A 21,349-nucleotide genomic window follows, 5' to 3' on the forward strand; every position below is an offset into this window, starting at 1 on the left:
CTGGAGCTCTTAAAAAAATTTAACCCTCAAGATTTTCTCAAGAGTGTTTTTTTTTTTTTTTTTTTTTTAAAGATCATTGTCAAGATTTCCCTTTTTTTTTTTTTTTTTTTCTTTTTTTTTTTTTTTTTTTATTGTGCGGCCTTACTGAATGACCAAAAAGTGCTTTCAGTTCAGTACCAAAGCAAAACACAAAATTATGCCAATTAAAAAACTTGACTCTACTTTCATTTAATCCAAACTCTGTTCTTATTTAATTTAAAAGGGCTTTTGAATTTTTAAGCCAAGAGTAACAACTAAGTTAGCTTAAAAAAAAAAAAAAAAAAAGCCCAGACCTGCTTTTCTGACTGATATGGCACAATTTTAACTAATTTTGTTACTCTAATAAAAGTTATAGGAGCATTAAATGGTTAATAAAGAAACTTCATTCTAATGCTCATTATATTAGCGTTAGCCACACTTATGCTAATGATCAATTACTCTGATAACAGCGTTAATTTAAATCCGATATTCAAATTAAAATATTTAATAATATTCATAACAGGACAGACCTGAGCTGGATTTTGACTTTGACTTGTTCATTGCTAATGTTTATTCAGCGAAAATCTATTTGTGGCGGCCAGTTTTGATATTGTGGGAGACCGCCACAAATAAATCAGTGTATGGGAAACACAATGAAACTTACATGCTCGAACTCTTTCATTTGATCTGTGTGTCTCTCTTTTAAAGTGTTTTGTTAGTTTGATGTTTCTTCATTTTGATGTCGCCACGTCTCAGTGCTTTTATGAAGAGAGTGCATCTGCGCACCTATCGGATAGCACATCAAGAACCGGGTTGACCAGGTACTCGGTACCACCAGTACTTAAAAAAACAAACAAACCTTGTCCCGTAACATTTTCATTTTTTTTGTACCGACTTGGTACCAAAGTACCGGGTTTTTTGACAACACTAGTTCTGACTGCACAAACTGAGACTTATCAAAAATCTCATGTTAAGCTCATTTCATACCACTTTAATTTATACATCAGATCGTTGCTTTTTTTTGTAAGCTCAGCAACAGAAAAACACAAGTCCTATAACTTGAGAACTTGATTTTGTGCAAGGCAAGACTTGACAGCTGTAAGATTACTTATGAATATTTACATTTACATTACATTTGTTCATTTAGCTGACGCTTTTATCCAAAGAGACTTACAATTATTACATATGTCAGAGGTCACACGCCTCTGAAGCAACTAGGGGTTAAGTATCTTGCTCGGGGACACCCCTTAGAATATGACACTCATGTCAGAGTTAAATGATGCCAGAGCCTTTGGATGGCCACTTATTAACCTAATATAATGAATGAGCTGATAATTAACCGATAATGACTTGTGGGCTCCTTCCCACCCTCTGAATGAATTAATGTATGGATAAATGTATGGAGACATTGAAACTGTGTGTATCAGTTTTCTCCTCCGGCACAACAGTCCTACACAGCAGGCCAAAGAAGCAAAAAGGGGTCCGTTTCACACTCCACTGTGTCACATGATCCCAAATGCTTTGTGACACCAGAGAATGCTGAACTTGAGAAGAAAAGGGCATCGTCATGTTTTTTGACAAATTGGACACAGACCATCTTGCAATTTAGAGTTTAGTTGAATCTGATTTCCTGGCTTGTGAGCACACAGCTGTTGCCACACTTTTCATTTACAAAAGGAGTTAAACTCTAAGCAGAGAGATGCTGTCAGTTTCACATCTGTGGCTGTGAAGCCTCTCGCTTATGTGAACTTGGCAGACTGCTCAAGGCTTGCAGCTGATCCCAACTCAAATTAAATGCACTTCAAGCTGGCAGAGAGTGTTTGAAGGAGGCGGCTGATTTCAGTTATTAGTCAAATGCTGTAGATGTGGCGTAAAACCTGATCTATATCAGAATGTGGATGCAGATTGGGAAGAGATCCTGATTATCCGTGTTAGCTTTTTAGCATGACTTGAGATATTTAGTTACAGTGGACCTCAGGTGACCGGTTTTAACTCAAATGCCCTTGTGTGCTGTGAGTACTCTGGCAGGGCCGCAGGGTTTACAACATCCGACAGTCTGTATAAAAGTATTGTATTTTTAGCTTGGATTAAGGCTTTGTCGGATTTTGTAAGTTTTCAACGAACACTGTTATGTACTAATAGGCAGGATCACTGATTTCAAAACCTGTTGTGAAATGGCATTCATGAACTTCTGTGTAGTTTCATTGAGTTCTCAATTAGTTTATGCAAAGCCCATTGACTCGTTTCCCTTTTATATAATTTAACACCACAACTGACCAGATACATAACTTCTCAATCATTTTGCTTATGCATCACCATTGCAGTCACATGTATTTTACTGCCATCTAAGCTCAACTTTTAGTAAGTAGAAGTAATGGTCATTGATTTTAGGCAGTTTATATGTTTATCTGCTGATGTTTCAGAGCATACGCTATTTTTTGCAAATTTAGGATTGTTAATTACAGCTATATAAAGTAACAACCTCACTGTGCTTATTATGGAAACATGGTGTATGCAGGCTTAAGTGTTTGGGGTCAGTAATATTATTATATCTATTATAGTCGATTATATTAAATGTTATTTTTTTTATGTCTTTACCAGGTCCATCAGTGAGTCTCGTGTTCTGCTGGGAATCCACAGAGGACAGTTTTGGAGACGAGCGCCCTCTTGGTCCAGTCTGGTCCAGTGGCTTTAAGAGAGAGCAACAGCAACAGGAAGCAAGCTGGACAGGGGGGAGGCGAGGGAGGACGAGGGCGTCGCCTTTGTCCTGAGACACAGAGTCTGTACAAGCAGCGATACTGACTCCACCTGCACATCCACCTCAGACGGTCAGGACACCATGAGTGCCAGCACAGATCACAGATCATACAGCCCCTCACAGAACGGGGTGAGTGCAGAACCACAGATGCCATTGCTATTAACTAATGAGAAACTGACAAGTTATTTAGCTAATTAGCTAAAAACTAACCATTTTAATGGTTTATAGTAACTTAATTTAATGTGCCTTAACAGGTATTTGTGTGTAGGCTCTTTCACAATGGCTCTTCTGATCAGATTATAGACTCCGACTTCACTTATCTAAAGCAAAGGACTTAGAAACCTCAATTTCAGCCACACTGAAATACATGTATAAAGTATTTTAGGATCACAAGTAGCTTATATTGGTTTCTTACCAATTCTCACTCAATAAGATAAGTGCATTCACTTGAGAACTCAATGGACTGTTTAAAAAAGCTAATGAACTAATAAAGAATGCTTTACAGTGACTGCACACAATCTAATTTGCATCTGGAGTCAATTATGGACCCTGAGTCCAGCAGATTCATCATTTGAGGTGCAGCGTACAGAAGAATTGCACGGGGATTATGTTCTTGTGCATTATTTGTTTCTGTGAGCTTTAATTACTCTCTTCAGTCCAATATAGACATATATTATAATATAACTACATATAATATATAAAATATTGTTTTTTTTAGTCTCCGAGGAGAATTTAAAGGTTCCGAAGGTTGTCAAATGATCTGTTGAGTAATTCAGATTGGTTTAGTTGAGGATCATAGGAATATGCCTAGGGAGAAAGAGACGGTTACATTAAAATTGCTTAGTTGATCTTTTTCCCTTTTCATTTGGTTTGATATTTCTTGATTTTTGAATAATTTGTATTTATGTTTCCACATCAGCTACATGTTACACTCATATGCAGATAGCTCTAACATTGTTAGCAGATTTCAAGAGGATTGTTAGCAGATTTCAAGAGGACTCTCTTTGTATTTGCAAGAGCTGTCTGTGTCTGCAATTGCATGCATCAAGCAGAAATACACAAAATGGTTGTGTGTTGTATAATCTGACTCTGGAAATGTTTGTGTCAGTCATTGTGATCCACGTGGCAGTTGGCTGCCGAGGCTGTGGTGTGGTGTGGTCAGACAGGGCAGGTGTAAAACTATCCCATCCCTAGAACAGACACCGTACTTGCTTTTCGGTTTGAGGTAGATCCACGAAAGGGCTAGGCTAATGAAATTTTAAACAGTACTCAGCACACAGTAATAGACACTGTTTGGTGTTTATTTTGCATCATGTTTCTTGTGGATGTGGTTGAGTTTGTCTGATTGCACAATTTAGAACTACCGTTTTTATACAACTGAGAGAAATCCATTTTAAATTTAATGATGGTCTAATTGAATTATATGTCCATCAATACACAGGAGAGACTGGTGTGTGAGCATACCTGGAGAATGAGAATCAACTATTTTCCCTCGAGTATGCCAAAATTGTTCTGGTTCACACAAGCAGCTATAGATTTTACCATTTTGTGCATTGTTAGCATGCTTTTTTCCCCGTGTATTTGAATATGTCTGTTCATTCACACGGGGTACACATTTTTTACACTCCAGATTTTCTTTAAATGTTGGTCATTGTAAAGTTTGCTAGAGGAGCATCATTGGCTGTTACTGGACCAAATAGAATAATATGGTGGTGGGATAAACCAATTAAACAAAAAGAAAGGGAAATTTGAGTAGGGCTGCACGATATTGGGAAAAAAATTACATTGCGATATTTTATTTTTCTGCGATTATATATTGCGATATTTTTTCTTACAAACAAAAATGGGGTGAGCACACTTACATTCTCATTTTAAATGATTTAAACATTGACACCATCGTGTCAATTGATTAATATGCGAGGGAGAGAGAGCAAGACAGCGCTCGTGTTGTTTGAAGTCTCTCTCGCGTGCGCTCTCTTTCTCTCTGTCTCTCTCGCGCGTGCTCTCTTTCTCTCTGTCTCTCTCGCGCGTGCTCTCTTTCTCTCTGTCTCTCTCGCGCGTGCTCTCTTTCTCTCTGTCTCTCGTGCGCGTGCGCTCTCTCTCTCTCTCTGCCCTGTTAAATTTGCATGTGTTTTTCAGTCCTGTCAATGATAAACTTTCACTCTATGATGGTTAAGCTGTGCAATTAATCCGCGAATCACATTCGTCAAGGGCCGGGGAGCAGCTGGCCCGTACATGAATAACGGATCAACTACAACAGCCTACATCACACATCCTGAGATATGACTATCGTACATTGTGATATCGATGCTTAAACGACACATTGTGCAGCCCTAAATTTGAGTTTGTCACATTATATTGGATTGTAATATTTCACTTTTTTAAATTATTATTCTCATGATAAAAATAAATGTTGATGCAATATATATATATTAGTGCTGCAACGACTCGTCGACGTCATGTAATGGCATACTGGGAATGGAGAAAGTTGCATTCTATCACAAAAACAGAGACCACTGTTATCAAAGGTATGGGAATACTTTAAACAGAGGACAAATAAAATGGCCCTTTGTTCCCTTCATAAAACCGATATGGTGGACCACGGCAGCACAACTGCGCTGCGCGAGCACCTCAGAGGAGAACATCTTGGCGCTCTCCGGTGTTACGGTTTACCTTGTGATCTGGTGACCAACTTCCTGATTCAGGTCTGATATTCTTCCGCTTGCGGCATTCTGAAAAGTTGAGATGTTTTTAACTCGATGCGGTGCGGACGCCCCTGGAAAAAACGAGCGCGTCGCAAACTTTTCGCTTCCATTATGCCCCAGTATGCCGAACTTGAGCGCGCAAAAGACATGAAATGAGAACGGCCCATTAAAAGACAGCGAGCCGCGAGACAACATTCACAAACCACCGAGCTACCCAGAATCAGCTCCAGATCTCTGGGAACCATGCTAAACCACAGCAGAACCCTGACTACATTTTATGGTTTGTGATGCTAAAGAACATTTCATGACATCTCAGACAACTGTAAATTTATGGCTACTGTGGTTTAATTATAAACGCTATCATAAACTCATATTTACCATAGTAACATAATTTTCTTTGCCCCTTTATTATTTTATACTGTTAAAACTTCAACCACATTGTTTGAAAATGAATAAAGGTTGAAATATTATATTTAGGGCCCGAGCACCGAAGGTGTGAGGACCCTATTGTATCTGCTTCGTTTATTATTATTATTATTATTATTATTATTACGGTGCCAAATGAATCGCCTTTTTGAAGGCCTAAACATACTCAAAAAGTCAGGAAAATTTGCACACACCTCCGAACTGGCGAAAATTTACGTCTGATATGGGTTTCAGAAGTGGGCGTGGCAAAATGGCTCGATAGCGCCACCTATACACGTTCAGCGGTGTGCGCCTCGAGCTACGTTCCACGCACATGTATGAAAATCGGTACACACATGTAACACACCAAGACCTACAAAAAAGACTCTTGGAGCAAAATTCTAAACCCAACAGGAAGTCAGATATTTTTTATTTTATGAGCAAATTTTTTGTCATTTTTGCCATTTCCATGCATTGTATTTTAACGAACTCCTCCTAGAGATTTATTCAGATCAACACCAAATTTGGTATGCCTAATCTAAAGGCCTTTGCGATGTTAAATTGCGAAGATCTTGAGTTTTCGTTCAAGTTCGTGTCCGTGGCGGCCTGGCGAATTTCGATGATTCGCCATGAAAAATGAAGTTGCTATAACTCAGACATACAATGTCCAATCTGCCCCAAACTTCACATGTTTGATGAGACTCTGACCCTGAACATATTGACATGCCCATATTCAGTTAAAGTCATAGCGCCTCCTATTGGCAACAGGAAGTGGCATATTTTACACTGCGACAAACTACTCCTAGAAATTTTACAACATCAATGTCTTTTTTGTGGTCAGTCTAATATAAAGGCCTGTGCGATGTTAAATTGTGAAGATCTTGAGTTTTGGTTAAAAGGCGTGTCCATGGCGCCGTGACGAAGTTCGATGTCTCGCCATGGGAATAAAAGATGTTATAACTCAGGCATAAAATGTCCGATCTTCCCCAAACTGCACATGTGTGATAAGAGTCCTGGCCTGAACACATCTGAAGGCCAAAATTCCATCAGGTGTGGCAAAATGGCTCGATAGCGCCACCTATACACTTTCAACAGAGTGCGCCTCGAGCTATGTTTCACGTACATGTACAAAAATCGGTATACACATGTAACACACCAATACCTACAAAAAAGTCTCTTGGTACGAAATCCGAATCTCAACAGGAAGTCGGATATTTAGAATTGTCTCTGCAAAATTGGCGTTGTTTTTGCCATTTTCAGGGGTTGTACTTTAACGAACTCCTCCTAGAGATTTATTCAGATCAACACCAAACCTGTTCAGTGTAATCTTAAGCCCTTTGCGATGTTAAATTGCGAAGATCTTTAGATTTCGTTAAAGGGCGTGTCCATGGCGGCCTGACAAATTTCGATGTTTCTCCATGAAAAAGGAATTTGCTGTAACTCAGACATACAATGTCCAATCTGCCCCAAACTTCACATGTTAGATAAAACTTCTGCCCTTAACAGATCTGCATGCCCACATTCAGTTATAGTCATAGCGCCACCTATTGGCAACAGGAAGTGACATGTTTTACGCTGCGACAAACTACTCCTATAATTTTTTTGAGATTAACATATATTTTGTGGTCAGTCTAATCTAAAGGCCTGTGCAATGTTAACTTTTGGAGATCTTGAGTTTTTGTTAAAGGGCGTTTCCATGGCGCCATGACAAAATTTGATGTCTTGCCACAGCAAGAGAAGTTGTTGTAACTCAAGCATAAAATGTTCAATCTTCCCCAAACTTCACATGTTTGATAAGAGTCCTGGCCTGAACACATCTGAAGGCCAATATTCCATTATAATGATAGCGCCACCTGCTGGCAACGGTAAGATTGGCACATATATGGGATATACTTCAATATATTCCACTTATATTTAGGACATTAAATGCATATTTCTCAATGTTCACCTTTTTACTAAAGCCACACGATGGCGGTGAGCCCGGGTGCGAGGGCCCATTCATCGCTGCTTGCAGCTTTAATAGAAGTTGTACTTTATATATATATTTTTTTTTTTGTAAAGTTATACAAAGGATTCATTAACTAATTAAAAAAAGAACATTGTATTAATTATTTATTGTAATAAAAATAATCATTAGATTAGTCGACTAATCGAAAAAATAATCGTTAGATTAGTCGACAGAAAAAATAATCGTTAGTTGCAGCTCTAATATATATCTTTTAATAGGTTTATCCAAATTTATCTTAGAATTAAAAAAAATGGCTCAAATTGTATTTTTTCTTTTATTATTATTAATAACTTTTTGCAATGAAATTGGCAAAAGAAGGCATTAAAAAAAGTTAATATGCATATAAATGTGCATTATAGTCAGTTCCACCATGCTGTTTTAACACTAGAATGTGCCCTGTGTGACTGGTCTCTTACTACTGTGAAGAAATATTTTACATTCCTTATGTTTTATATGCATACGGCCTACAGAATGCAGTAGGCCATATGGTGAGCCTATCTCTTCTGCTTATCAAAGCATGCTGTGAAGCTCACTACACTAGTACAAATACACCTGCAAACTGGGTTATAGGTCACAAATCATCTGCTAAACACACCTGCTTTAATGTAAGGCTTAACAATTCTATGATGAATTGTTCTCTCATATTCAAGTTTTGAAGGAACACTCCATTTAAAAAAAAAAGAAAAGAAAAAATTTAGGATCATTTTCCAATTCCCCTAGAGTTAAGCATCTCCAGTCTGGTGGTGGCACTTTTAGCTAAGCTTAGCATAGACCATTAAATATGATTAGACTGTTAGCATCTCGCTCAAAAAAGAGTTTCTGTTAAATCTTGACTGTTCTGTAGTTACATTGTGTACTCAGACCGAAGGAAAATGAAAAGTTGCAATATATTAGGGATGGGCATTCGATTAAATTTTCTTAGTCGATCGTCGGGAGAATTAACGATCGACTATCGATTAATCATTAATATTTTTATAATATAATTAATTATTTAATTTTTATAATAAAAAAATGCAATGAATACAAAAATACAGCGTGTTTTTCCTCGGTGAGACCTTTATTAAAAGATCAACTTGTGGCAGACAGTTAAACTACGTTCAGGCAAACCGAACATATATCCGCGTGCATATGCAGTGCTCTAAAGCAGCGGAACCTGCAGCTGCTAGCAGGCGTTCTTAACCCTTTCGAGTCGATTAACGCATATATGCGTTTTGAGTCTGAATAAAGTGCTTCATTCTTTTTTCTGAGGAAATCCATTTCTCAAATCATCAACCACATCACATCTTTTTGGGGTGAATTATGTCTTAGTCCTCTCATCGCGAAGCAAACAGTAAAATAAAATAAAAACGCTGCCTTTTCTTCTGTGTGGGCGTATTCAAGCCGCGCGCTTCAGTTTGAATCTGAATAGCGCGTTCAGCGCGGGGGCGTGGTCACATTAAATATAATGAAGGAAGATATGAAAAACAGACATTGCGTTGTTTTCATATGGATTACTTTATCTCAGAATATTTGTTTTTCGGAAGCACTTGTTTAGTTTAAAAGTAAACATTCCAGGCTTTCTATAGATATCTCTCTCATGTCTCTTCGTTGAGTATTCACGGAGTTACGGTTCATTTTAATGAAATGTTTGTACATGACGATCAGCGGAGACAAAGACTGTAGACAGCGCACCTTGTTTGTTATCTTTATTTTATAAGTGCACAAAGGTTTTTTGTTATTATGTCTGTATCCAAAAAAAACTAGACCCTTTACAGATTCGATTGATGTATTGCTCTTATCTGTACGATTAAAACTGAGAGTGTAATTTATCAGGGGTTATCAGGAGAAAATGACTCAAAACGCATATATGCGTTAATCGACTCGAAAGGGTTAAAGCCTCATGAAAATTTGCCGGGATGCATAGGTACATCATTTGAGTCGTGGCCGTGTTGTACTTAAACACGGCATCGCAATGTTTGCAGTTAACTAGTTCGCTTTTTAAATCAAAATGGTCCCACGCCACACTTCGCCGTGACATCTTCATGATTATTCTTTGAAATCAAAACGGAAGATCACAGATAACCGAGTAGGGTGTCAAATATTGCCCCATGGTGGTAAAATATTTAATTGCTGCCACACAGTGAAATTCATTTAATTGCTTGAAGACTCGCACTACGCAACGCAACCTGCATTAGATTAAAAAAATGCTTTAGATTAATCGATAACAAATTAACATGATCGAGGAAAATCTTAACGATCAATTATCGATCGTCGATTAATCATGCCCATCCCTACAATATATATAAATTTTTTTCCTAATCCGATATGGCTAGGAACTATACTTTCGTTCCTGTATAATTATTAAGGAACTGCCGTTCCATGGGTGCCGCAGCCACAGTGATATTATGCAGCATCTGAAAATAGTCCCCAGCTACTCTGGGGTGCGTAATATCACTGCGCCTGCTGTACCCATGGTACGTACCATGGTAGGGTTGCATTAATCTCCAGGTGCTACTATTCTTAATGAGATGGGGTTGATTTCATCTATTATCTTTTTGCTCTTTGGTTTTCTAAGGTAACTGGTTGTTTTCCTCTAATCCGCAGCTCTGCCTTGGTGCTATAGCAACTGTGTAGTTAGATGATTGGTTTTTGTATGGCAACAACAGGAAGACTAGAGATCTAACGGCTCCAAAAGGTAGATTTTTAACCAGGAACTACTTAATTCAGGTGATTGGAAGACTGAGCGGAGTATGAACTCAGCTCAACTATTTAGTCCAACTCTGAGCTAAAAACTCATTAACTCTTCAGTTGAATGACACTGATAACTCTGTCTCACCATACACAGTCACAACTTCCCCTGGTACTTTCCGGTTTTTGTTTTTTCTGTGATACAGCTTGTTTTACTTTCTAATCGGAGACAAATTATTAATTTCATCATCAACGTGTTGCCTAATTGTACTTGTTAAATTCTGTAGAAGCCAAACTAGAGGAGTGCATTTGTCAAATGATCTCACTTTAAGCCAGAATGTCTGGAAATTTGTAAACATTTGCAAACTTTTGAGTTCTTTAATAACAATCGTATTTATCAATGTTTTGGTAAACAAAGTAAACATTGCTTTTTTTATTTTTGGTCATTCCCATGGTTCTCTTTCTGGAACTGAGTTTTGGAGATATGTTTGGATAAAGGGCATCATTAGTTCCAGCTTCCTGTCCCTCCAGGGATTCGGTTGAAAAATCTGTTTTTGAGTTGTTTTTCTGTGTACATGTAAGAGTTTGAGCGAGCATGTAAGTCTGTATAAAGTTCAGTTCCTGATTGAGCAAGAAACTGTAGCTCCACTGTGCCAAACATGTGATGTTTGTCATAGAAAGTAGAGGACTGAAGACTGGTGGAGGGAAGGGGAAGATCAAGAAGAATGGATGGGCGGGGGTCCCCGGACTCTGTGGTTTTAAACGTGTGGCCCTAAGGGCCCGGTAGGGAGAGCAGGGAGACCGAATACCATTAACAATAGGATTCTTGGTGAGCAAAGATGGAGGTGGTGGAAAATTAATCCTGTGGGACAGTGTCTCTCTGGACAGTCTTGCTTCCATAAGGTTTTTTTTTTTTTTTTAAATGGTGCTGTTACAGTAACCTGTGTGCATGGATGGCACAAAATTTGTGTTTGCAGACGGTGTGAATAGCTAGCTTTGCAAGTATCCAGGCAGTGTACATCTGCCTAATCCTACTGTAACAAAGGTTACCTATGTGTAGCATTTGAGAAGGTAAAAATTAAAACACATTAAAACACAAGCCAAACCATGACTGAAAATCAGTCATTTCATATATTTTCTGCAAGCATTAAATTATTGTTAACCAACTTAGCTGGATTGCATTCTGTTTCAATGAACCAAGGACAAATATGTTGTTTTTCAGGACAAATCTGTAGTTCAGGCTGTAAGCTTGTGGTTCTCTACAGACAGGGAAATGAACTGAACATGTCGCTTCCAGGAACTTCTCAGATGGTTGCTCAATCGCAAGGCCTGCAGTGCACATGCAATCTTATCCATAGAATTTACTCCAATACTGCTGACCATGACTGACCTTCAAACCATGTCATGTTATCAATGCTGAGATATGGGAAAACTGTATCAGAAGGAGTTTTTCACTGCACTGCGTTTCAAAAGAATGGGGTTAGAAAGATATTTTTGTAAGAAAGTAGTTCAACACTTTTATTCAACAAGCATACATTAAATTGATCAAAAGAGCCCGCAGTAGGACTAGACGATTATGGCTAAATTCAAAACCTCGGTTAATTTAACATTTTACCTTGATTACGATTAATGAACGATTATTTTGTTTCTGTTTTGTTTTTTTGCCCTCATAGTTCACTGGCAAGGTTTGTACTTTAAGCAGGGCCGTGGCTGGGGTTAGCAGGGCCCCGGTACAGGTTGTACCAGTGGGCCCTGTTTGAAAGTGCTTAATTTGTATGTTCGTTCTGTTTATTTGTTTGTACTATTTACACAGTGTTTAAGTTTTTTTCAAGTGTCCAGGTACAGAAACCGAATAATTAAATGTAAAATAGCACTGTAACTTAAACATACAGTCAAACCAAAATTCATTCAGACACCTTCAACATTTCTCACATTATCAGTTTATTTGCTATAGTTTAGAAAATGGTAATAAAATATGACTAACTCGAGTTAAACTGTCAGAACAAATTCATCTTGATAATTTCAGATAACTTCGTTTGTAATCCATTACATATCTATCTATATACAAGACCATCTTCACAGCTGTTTATATGAGTGTAATAATACTAGAGCCCGACCGATATGGATTTTTGGGGGCCGATGCCGATGCCGATATTAACTTGAAAAGAGCCGATTTATAAGCCGATATTTTGATTTTGAAAATAAACTGGATATTAGACCCATTTGCTATAAGCTGCACTTACATAACATTCAATGGCAAAATATCTGCCTGTTCTATGTATGTGGGCTGTATAAACCATTTTCCAGAAGGGATTTATGTAAAAAAAAGCCTTAGATTACGGTCTCAATCACTAAACAATTGCACATCAAAAGTATATATTTTTTAACGATCAAAAAACAGTCTGATTTTAAACATTTAACACTTTTACTTTCTTCCAGTTGAAGCTGATTTTAACAGTCTGTGTGTGTACTGTAAATAAATTATAATACTAAAGTTAAAGTTAAAGTATTTGCAGAAGTAGTCCCACACTTTTGCTGCTACATCATTCACCCTTTTCAGCCATCTGTAGGGCAGAAAGAGAGACATAGAAAGAATAAGCATGTGTATTAATAATATCACCATGTATCATTACTCATGTCATCATTAGAATTATAATAATAATAAACAGGGATCTCCTACATAGGCAAAAATGAGAAATATATATATATATATATATATTTTTATTTGTCAAGCAATAGGTATTAACCTCCTTATATTTAACAATATTATTTCAACATTTTCCTGTTATGTCTGTAAAGCTGCTTTGAAACAATATGTAAGAAAAAAAAAGAAAAGAAAAAAGCGCTTGTTCAGCTCACATTTATTTACATGTCCCCTCTGATTTAATCATTTCTGACGCACCTACTGTAGTTACTGTAACTACACTATATTTGCTCTCACAGACACATTCACAACGGACCCGTATATCTTCTCCTCTTCTCTTTGTGCAGTCTGAATCAAAATGGTTAACGTTAGTGCCATGAACACACCGCTGTCAATTTTGAGAAGAACCACCTTCAAACAAGTTAATAGCAAGCATTTAAGGGGCCTGCTAAAAAGGAAGCTATATTAGCGTTAGAGTAACGTAACCAGCCTGAATTCACCAAATTGTTCCCTGGGCCTGAGGGTAGCCTCTTCTTCCTTGCTTCTCTCTTAATTCTCATCAGCAGGACTAGCGCTATCGCTCGCTTCTTACAACGGGACAGATACATGTTTGCTGCTGACCGAAAAGAGGAACAACAGACTATGAAAGAGCTCCCGCTAAAAGTTTTTAAAACTCCGCCTACGCCATAGCGCAGAGCAGGGCAAATCGCGTTGTATCTGAAAGGCAACGCTAAACCCAGCGGCCAAGCGCTGTGCATACCGCGTCCTGTGTGAAAGGCCCATTACGCGGTCATTATGTGGGAAACACACCGCAATAGAATAAGCACTAAACGCTAACTTTATAGTTCGACCTCTTATTAACGTTCGCGCTCTTCCACTGATAAACATGGTATTAGCTTTGTGGCTAATCTAATATAGCAATGCATTAACGGCTGTAAGTGATGTTACAGAATATTTAGAAGTGATAATGATAGGACCGTTAACTAGAACTACCACACCGTTTTTATATACAGTGTATGAACTAAATCTACAATCATTTCACATGACGAAGGACAGACTCACCTGGGTGGCTTGGCTGATCGCTTTCTTCTTTGTGGATTTCTGGCGCTGTTGCAACTCTGGAGCTGCAGACCGCCCTCTGGTGGGCAAACTATGCAACACTCATAACATGAGTGAAGAATATGAGACTGTTTCTCATGTTTCATCGGCCGTTATAAACGCCGATGCCGATTTAAATGCAATTAGCTCATATCGGCCGATAATATCGGCCGGCCGATATATCGGTCGGGCTCTAAATAATACACATCCGATCCGTCTAATCGCTTAAATGTCCAAACCATAAAATAAATACAACTGACAAAGTTTAGTGAAGACGCAAGGCTCACCGCTCGTGGGCCTTCAGTATGTGTTGAACTGGTGTTCAGCTCCGTGTTTTGCTTTTATGCCACTGACTGGAGAGCAGAGTCATGTGGCTACGCAAGCACTAGTATGTTTTTCAGGGGGAAGTGTTAACAGGATTAAAAAACCGAAATAACCGACATGGGAAAATTAAGTCGGTTAAGAGGCTCTGAATTTCGGTTTCGATTACTTTTCGATTAATCATCCAGCTCTAGCCCGCAGAGACATTTATAATGTCACAAATAATTTCTGTTTCAAATAAATGGTGTTCTTCTGAACTTTCTATCAATTACAGTTTAATTGCATTTTAAAGCAAGTTTTTTTAATAATATTCCACAATATTACTGTTTTTACTATATTTTTGATGCATCCTTGTCGAGCATAAGAGACTTTCTTTTAAAACATTAACAACAATACTAACAACCCCAAACTTTTGAAGTGTTCGTGGTAGCATCTGACCATTGCTTAGCCTATCAAATCTACATGAACTTTCTGATGTGTTCAAATGTTCTGGTTCAAAGATATTTAGTTGTAGTAGCTGAACTATGGTAGCCTCTGAACTGTACTAAATGAAACACGTGGCCCTCCCACTGAGACTCTGCCATTCCAGAGGCCAGCAACAGGATGTTCCCAGCATTCCTGGAATTTAAATGCACAGGGTCATATCCCTGCCAAAACCCTGCTACTGTGCCAAACCTCGGCTTCTGTTGTTTGTCACCGAACACATGCCTCACTCTAAAAGTGTCTCATAATGTCTTTCAAAGTCACCTTAAAGTGCCGTGCATATGTGCTGCATTATTTTTATATTCCCAATGATGAATTACCAGCATGGTTGTCGTTAATATTTTGACGATCGTTACATGGCAATAAGCTGTCTATTGAAGTTTGAGCAGCGTGTAACACCATGACTGCTTGAACCCTGTTGACTTAATGAGGTCACATAATGATGGAACATAGCTTCATATGAACCTTTACACTTTGTCTTCACCAGGCCTGACGTGATAAAACACCAAGCTATTAATCGTTTTTGTACTAACCAGTTGCATCTGTGATACACAACATTTTGAGGGCCAATTTTTTTTTCTGTTTTGTCCTGCTCTAACTATAACCTCCATATTGTTGTATTAAACATCAAATTTATTCTGTCTAGATATGATTCTTGGCAGTATTTTGGTTTCAGTCAGCACAATATAATTAATAAATGCTGTAAACCTGTAATGTTGTGGCTAGTTAGAACACATCGTTTTATTGAATCTATAAAGTAGAGTGTTAGATGTAAAAACTCCATCAGTAGATTACAGCAAAGCAGTTTTTAGGCTTTTTGAGTGCAAGGCTTGACCTAGCCCTTCTTTGTAAAATAACTCTCATATGATTTAGGTCTAATCTGACTTTTAGGCATTTGCATGTGCTGAAAAACAAAATGACCTGCCATCCATTAGTAAATCTCACACAAGACCCCAGAGCTGGGAGATAGCCCTGCTGATCTCCTGCAGAGACCCCATGTGTCTGACTTTTTATTCCTAGTCTGTATTTTGAAGGATGTCACAGTTTTTCAATTATGTTTGTTTTAATCATTTTCTAATAAAGTTTAAGATTTCATCTACTTAAGAGTAGGGCTGTACAATATTGAAAAAAGAAATTTCCATTGCGATATTTTATATTTCTGTGATTTAAAAAAAAGATGACTTGAAAAGCTCTATTTGGGAAAAATTTTATCTGCATAGAAAAATAAACAAATTGCAAACATCAATAAATATAATAGAACAAAGATATAAATTAAACAGTGATTTTATATTTGTCTGGTAAGTCTAACAGTGTTCAGGTATACTGGTTTAATAATCAAATGTAAAATAACACTGCATAGTCTTCTGTATAAATTAAAGGGGGGGTGAAATGCTCGTTTTCACTCAATATCCTGTTAATCTTGAGTACCTATAGAGTAGTACTGCATCCTTCATAACTCCAAAAAGTCTTTAGTTTTATTATATTCATAAGAGAAAGATAGTCTGTACCGATTTTTCCCGGAAAAACACGACCGGCTGGAGGCGTGACGTGTGGGCGGAGCTAAAGAATCACGAGCGCCAGTAGGCTTTTGCGTTGATAACATGTGGAAGCTGTGACATTACCGTGAGGGAAAATCCATCATCCAAAACAAACCATGGCTTACAGACAGATTCAGCCGTTTATTTATGATCCAGAATCAGATCCCAAGGCTGAAACTGAACGAGAACAGCAGCAGCAACGACTCGCTCCGAGCGGGGCTCGAACCTGGGTCTCCGGCATGGGAGGGGACGCACTAACAAGGAGGCAGAGATATTTGAAGCAGTTTTACTCACCGCCTGCGGTTCCAACACACGATCATGACCCTTTTTCGTTGGGATCGCATCATCCTTAAGAAATAAACGATACGCAAATCCGTCGTCAAACTGGGCCTTGTTTGTAAAACAAGCATCTTCAAATTGCAGGGAACAAACACTTGCACAACTCCGTTGAAGCTCTGTAAAAATAAACTCCATCCACTGGTCCCTTAATGCTGTTTCTCTTTTGGTAATCTGTGCAGGGTTGTCTTGCTCTGGCAACCAAAAACACACTTCTTTTGTGACATTCCGCTCTCTCTCTCTCTGATCAGTGAATGTCTCTGCTCTGCTCTACGGGAGCGTGCGCTCTTCCGGCGGAAGTTCCTCAGGACTCATATAAGGAAATTCCGCTCCATCTATAGTCACACATAGCCATACTCGAAAAAATACTCCTTCAAACGTACAACTTAATTTTTGAAACTTTGTCCATGTTTAGCATGGGAATCCAACTCTTTAACAGTGTAAAAAACTCTGTATGCATGAAATAGCATTTCACCCCCCCTTTAAATCTAATAAGTGTACATTCATCTGAATCTAATAAATCTACTATTAAAGCTACAAAAGTGATTTTTGAAGTAACTAGTAAAATAATGCATTACTTTTACATTTACAACAGTTACTTTTTTTAAAATAAGTAATGCAACTTACTTTGCTTTGCCATGAGGCTTATTAATTTCACTATTGGTGTGAAAAGGCCTTTACACTTGCCAAACGTATTACTTTTTAAATTATTTTTTTTTATTAAAAAAACAAAAACAAAATGCAGGCCCAACCCAGATAACAAAAGGTAGCCAAATGCAAAAGTATTGTAATCCATTACTTTCCATAAAAAGTAACTAAGTAACGTAAATTACTTTATGAAGTAACGCATTATTATAATCATTATAATTAAAACTTTACCCAAAAATGCCCCAATGAGTCATATAATGGAAATTATTATGGGATTATGGATATTCATTGATTATTTGAAACGAAGGCATCCAAAGTACTATATACACTATTGTGCAAATCAGAGAGGCTTGGTCATGTGAAACTAATTTACAACTGTTTCTGTCCAAGAGACCTTGAATAAAATTAAATATGGAAACTCTTTAGTTTGATTTTGCTATATGAACTTCCCTGAACTCTGTGCATCTATTCAGCAACCGTACTGCAAATGCAGCCACTAATGCTTCTTGAGGTTTGCTTTATTTTCATCATATGTGGTCTCTTGTTCTGATCAGTGAAGGAAAAACATCACTTCAACAAAGCTTTTAAGATGCTGGCTATGTTATTAGGTAGCAGGTGGCGGGAGTCTTACAGCTGAGTCATGCTAAACCCAGCAAATCGGACAGTCTGCTTGTCATGTAGGCTTGGGCAAACATACTGAAGAGTTCAAGTGCTTTGGAGTACTTGAAATGTTTGACATTTTTCTTATTTTCCCATCAGGCTCTGTAATCAACCTACATGGTTGTTTTATGAGGTGTAGAGCCAGTACTTTTTCTGTATTTACTCTCCCCCTTTCCTTGAACAGGTCTATACCAGTTGTCCCAGCTGTGTCCTTGGCAAACAACCTCAGTCTCTGGCAGTAGGGTGATTATTTCTTGATGTTCTCTAGAGAGGGTCATTACATCCAACCAATCAGTGCACGCAGTGAACATAACACTGCATGTTTCAATTACTCTGGGATTAAGGGCTGTGTGGGGTGACCAAAATGTTATATTAGAGCATGAATCATTTTCGATCACAGTAAGAAAAACAAACAAACAAAAATCTATATATTTATTTATTTTTGTTTGTATATTTGTCATAATAAAAATATTTATATAAATCTACAAATATAATTTGTATCATACATTTAAACATTTTATCATAATTCTGTATTTGTATAATCTATAATATTTTAAATACATTTTACATAATTTAAGTTGAATATATCATTATAAAATCTGTATTTGTGGACCCATTTATATATGTTTTTAAACTGTATATTATCTGGTAAAGTGTTGACAATTTCCTTCGTTCTGCACAGGTCGAAGAGAGGCCCTTTTTAGGCATGAAGTACCCTAATAGGTACGCAATGGTAATACATTTGTCAGGGCTATGGATCGAACTATGGATAGCATTTAAAGCATTAGGACAGACAACACATGTTTAATATGTACACACACTCTGGTAATGAGAGTGAACTTAACACGGCCCCTCTTACAGAGCGCTGTCTTGCTGGCAGGGATCAGAAGTAGGTTATTCATTCATTATTGATCTAGTTCTGGTCCTGCTCAGCTCCTCTTCTTGACAAGACGGACTCATTCTTAGCTGGTCTGCCTTTTAAACTGTGACACCTCTGTTCACAGGTTTACTTGTCCGTGGAAGTGTCACAGTTTTTTCTTGTTAGATGGATAGTTTGTCAGGTGAAGATATATTTAGGACTCTCCGGAGTCTGTTTCACTCTATTGCAAATGTCTGATTCATCTGGTTCACACTCTGGGGCATAACGACCTATAACCCTTCAGCTACAACTGTATTTGATTTGTAATATTTACTGATGTCCAGACATTGTTTTTATTGTTTACTAAACCCATACTTTATAAGCATTCTAAGTATTGAGCTTAATTTGATTTATTTAACTTACTTATTTTTGTCTGGCTTTATCATCTGCCTGGCATCTATATTATAGTATTAATGTAGTGATGTTCTCATCTCCTTCATAGTGAATCTTTTAATTAATTTGAAATATATATATATATATATATATATATTTTTTTTTTTTATTTAGACTAAACCTATTTTAAACTGATGACTTTTCACACAGTGGTTTTCATAAATGGTTGGAAAAATAAGTGAAAGGCAGTGTTTTATTAATCAGAATTTGTTTCCTCTGATAATAATGATTTTTAATGTTGATAAAAAAAATTTTGGCGATCAATAAAATAATATTTAATTTGATATATAATACTTTAATATAAAATAAAAAAAATAGTGTTGAAGAGTTATATTTATTATATTTATATATTTCTTTCCGACTTTTTTGGTTACGGTCTAAAATTTTATGTTTATTATTATTATTATTATTATTATTATTATTGGTAAATGTCACATTTGATTTTTCATCCATTTTACTTCTTGTTTGAACTTTAAAGGGCTATGCAGTTCATCTTTCTGCTAATCTGGTAAAGTCGAATAGCTGAACTCAAGGCTGAATAAATTTAGAAACCATTGAAGCGTGTCTATTTATGGACCTGCCTTAAAGCTCTGTTGGGCTGAAGAAGTGTCTGTTTATGATTTTATTGACTGACTGCATCTAATTTCAGCGTAAAAGAAATGTGGTTCAGATTGCTGTTGAATCTTGTCTTCTGTTATGTTATCTGTGTGCAATTACACTGTCAAAATGGTGCTGAACACACTGCAGTGGGACCCCTGCTGGCCATCCACTGGAAGTGACCCTTATGCCCCAGAACAGGGCATTCAAGGTCACCTACATCCATGACTTTGCTCTAGTCATAACTTATTCTGTTAAGGACACCCTCCAGCTGTATGTGGGTGTGTGTTTCTTAGTATCAGCCTGAGGAAAGAGGAGGGGGCTATTCTCAAAGCTGCTAGGGAATTAGTACCACGCTAATGCCATGTCAACGCTGATTACCGAGATGCTGTTTGTCCCACTGGCCAAGTCTGATCCGTTTAAGAGAGGCTTGTTAACCTGTGCTACTAACCAACACCTCACACTTTCACCCTCTGCAACCCTTTCTCCTATCTTATCTGTTTGACCAGCAGTTTGCCACAGATTTGCTACAAGGCAAAGCCGACTTGATATTTATTCGATGCTAAACTTGTGTGCGTTTATATATCTGATCAGTGGAAGTACCTGAGAGAGCGAGAGAGTGTGTTCACTCTGGTACTCTTAATAGTTTGTGTTGATGTTTGCACATGCATCATAGTGTGTTCAACATTGTATGTTTCATAGATAAGTGTGTATATAAGCCTCTTGGGGATGATTTCTATGCCCCCCACACACACCGCTGATTGTTGGTATAAGCACACGCTGTGCGCAGAGATAAATTGGAGCGAGTCAGCAGGGGATCCAACACACAAAGTGCTTCGAGCATGCCATAAGCAAGGTCATACCAATCAATTGCAGTATTAATTAAATTGAGTGTGTGTGTGTTTGTGTGTGTGTGTTATAGAGAGTACTTGAATTACTTTGTATATGGGTTCTGAGTTTGTGATGTCCCAGTTGACTGTTCTTGAGTCAGGATTGTTGATTTAGTTGTCCAACATCTGATTAGTCTGTTAGTGAGATTAAGTAGTGAGTTTAAACTACATTTATTAAAATGTGTGAAAATTATTTTCTTTCATTTGAATATTTCAGTGCAATATTTATTGACATGCATTTTTGCCTTTTTATAAAATATA

At 37.5% G+C, this 21,349-nt stretch overlaps 1 protein-coding gene across 3 annotated transcripts in view; it reads left to right on the forward strand.

Annotated features, from left to right (window-relative positions):
• Nucleotides 1–21,349, forward strand: part of LOC113048279 (adiponectin receptor protein 2-like) — a 38,268-nt gene that overhangs the window by 7,766 nt on the left and 9,153 nt on the right. For all 3 annotated transcript variants that reach the window (XM_026209997.1, XM_026209996.1, XM_026209998.1), the window contains one exon: nucleotides 2,620–2,905. In XM_026209997.1, the coding sequence (XP_026065782.1) occupies nucleotides 2,858–2,905 (48 nt within the window). In that variant the 5' untranslated portion in view covers nucleotides 2,620–2,857. The remainder of the gene's footprint in view (nucleotides 1–2,619; nucleotides 2,906–21,349) is intronic.

Source organism: Carassius auratus, chromosome 29, assembly GCF_003368295.1.
Source record: "Carassius auratus strain Wakin chromosome 29, ASM336829v1, whole genome shotgun sequence".
In the NCBI taxonomy this organism is placed as follows: Eukaryota; Metazoa; Chordata; class Actinopteri; order Cypriniformes; family Cyprinidae; genus Carassius; species Carassius auratus.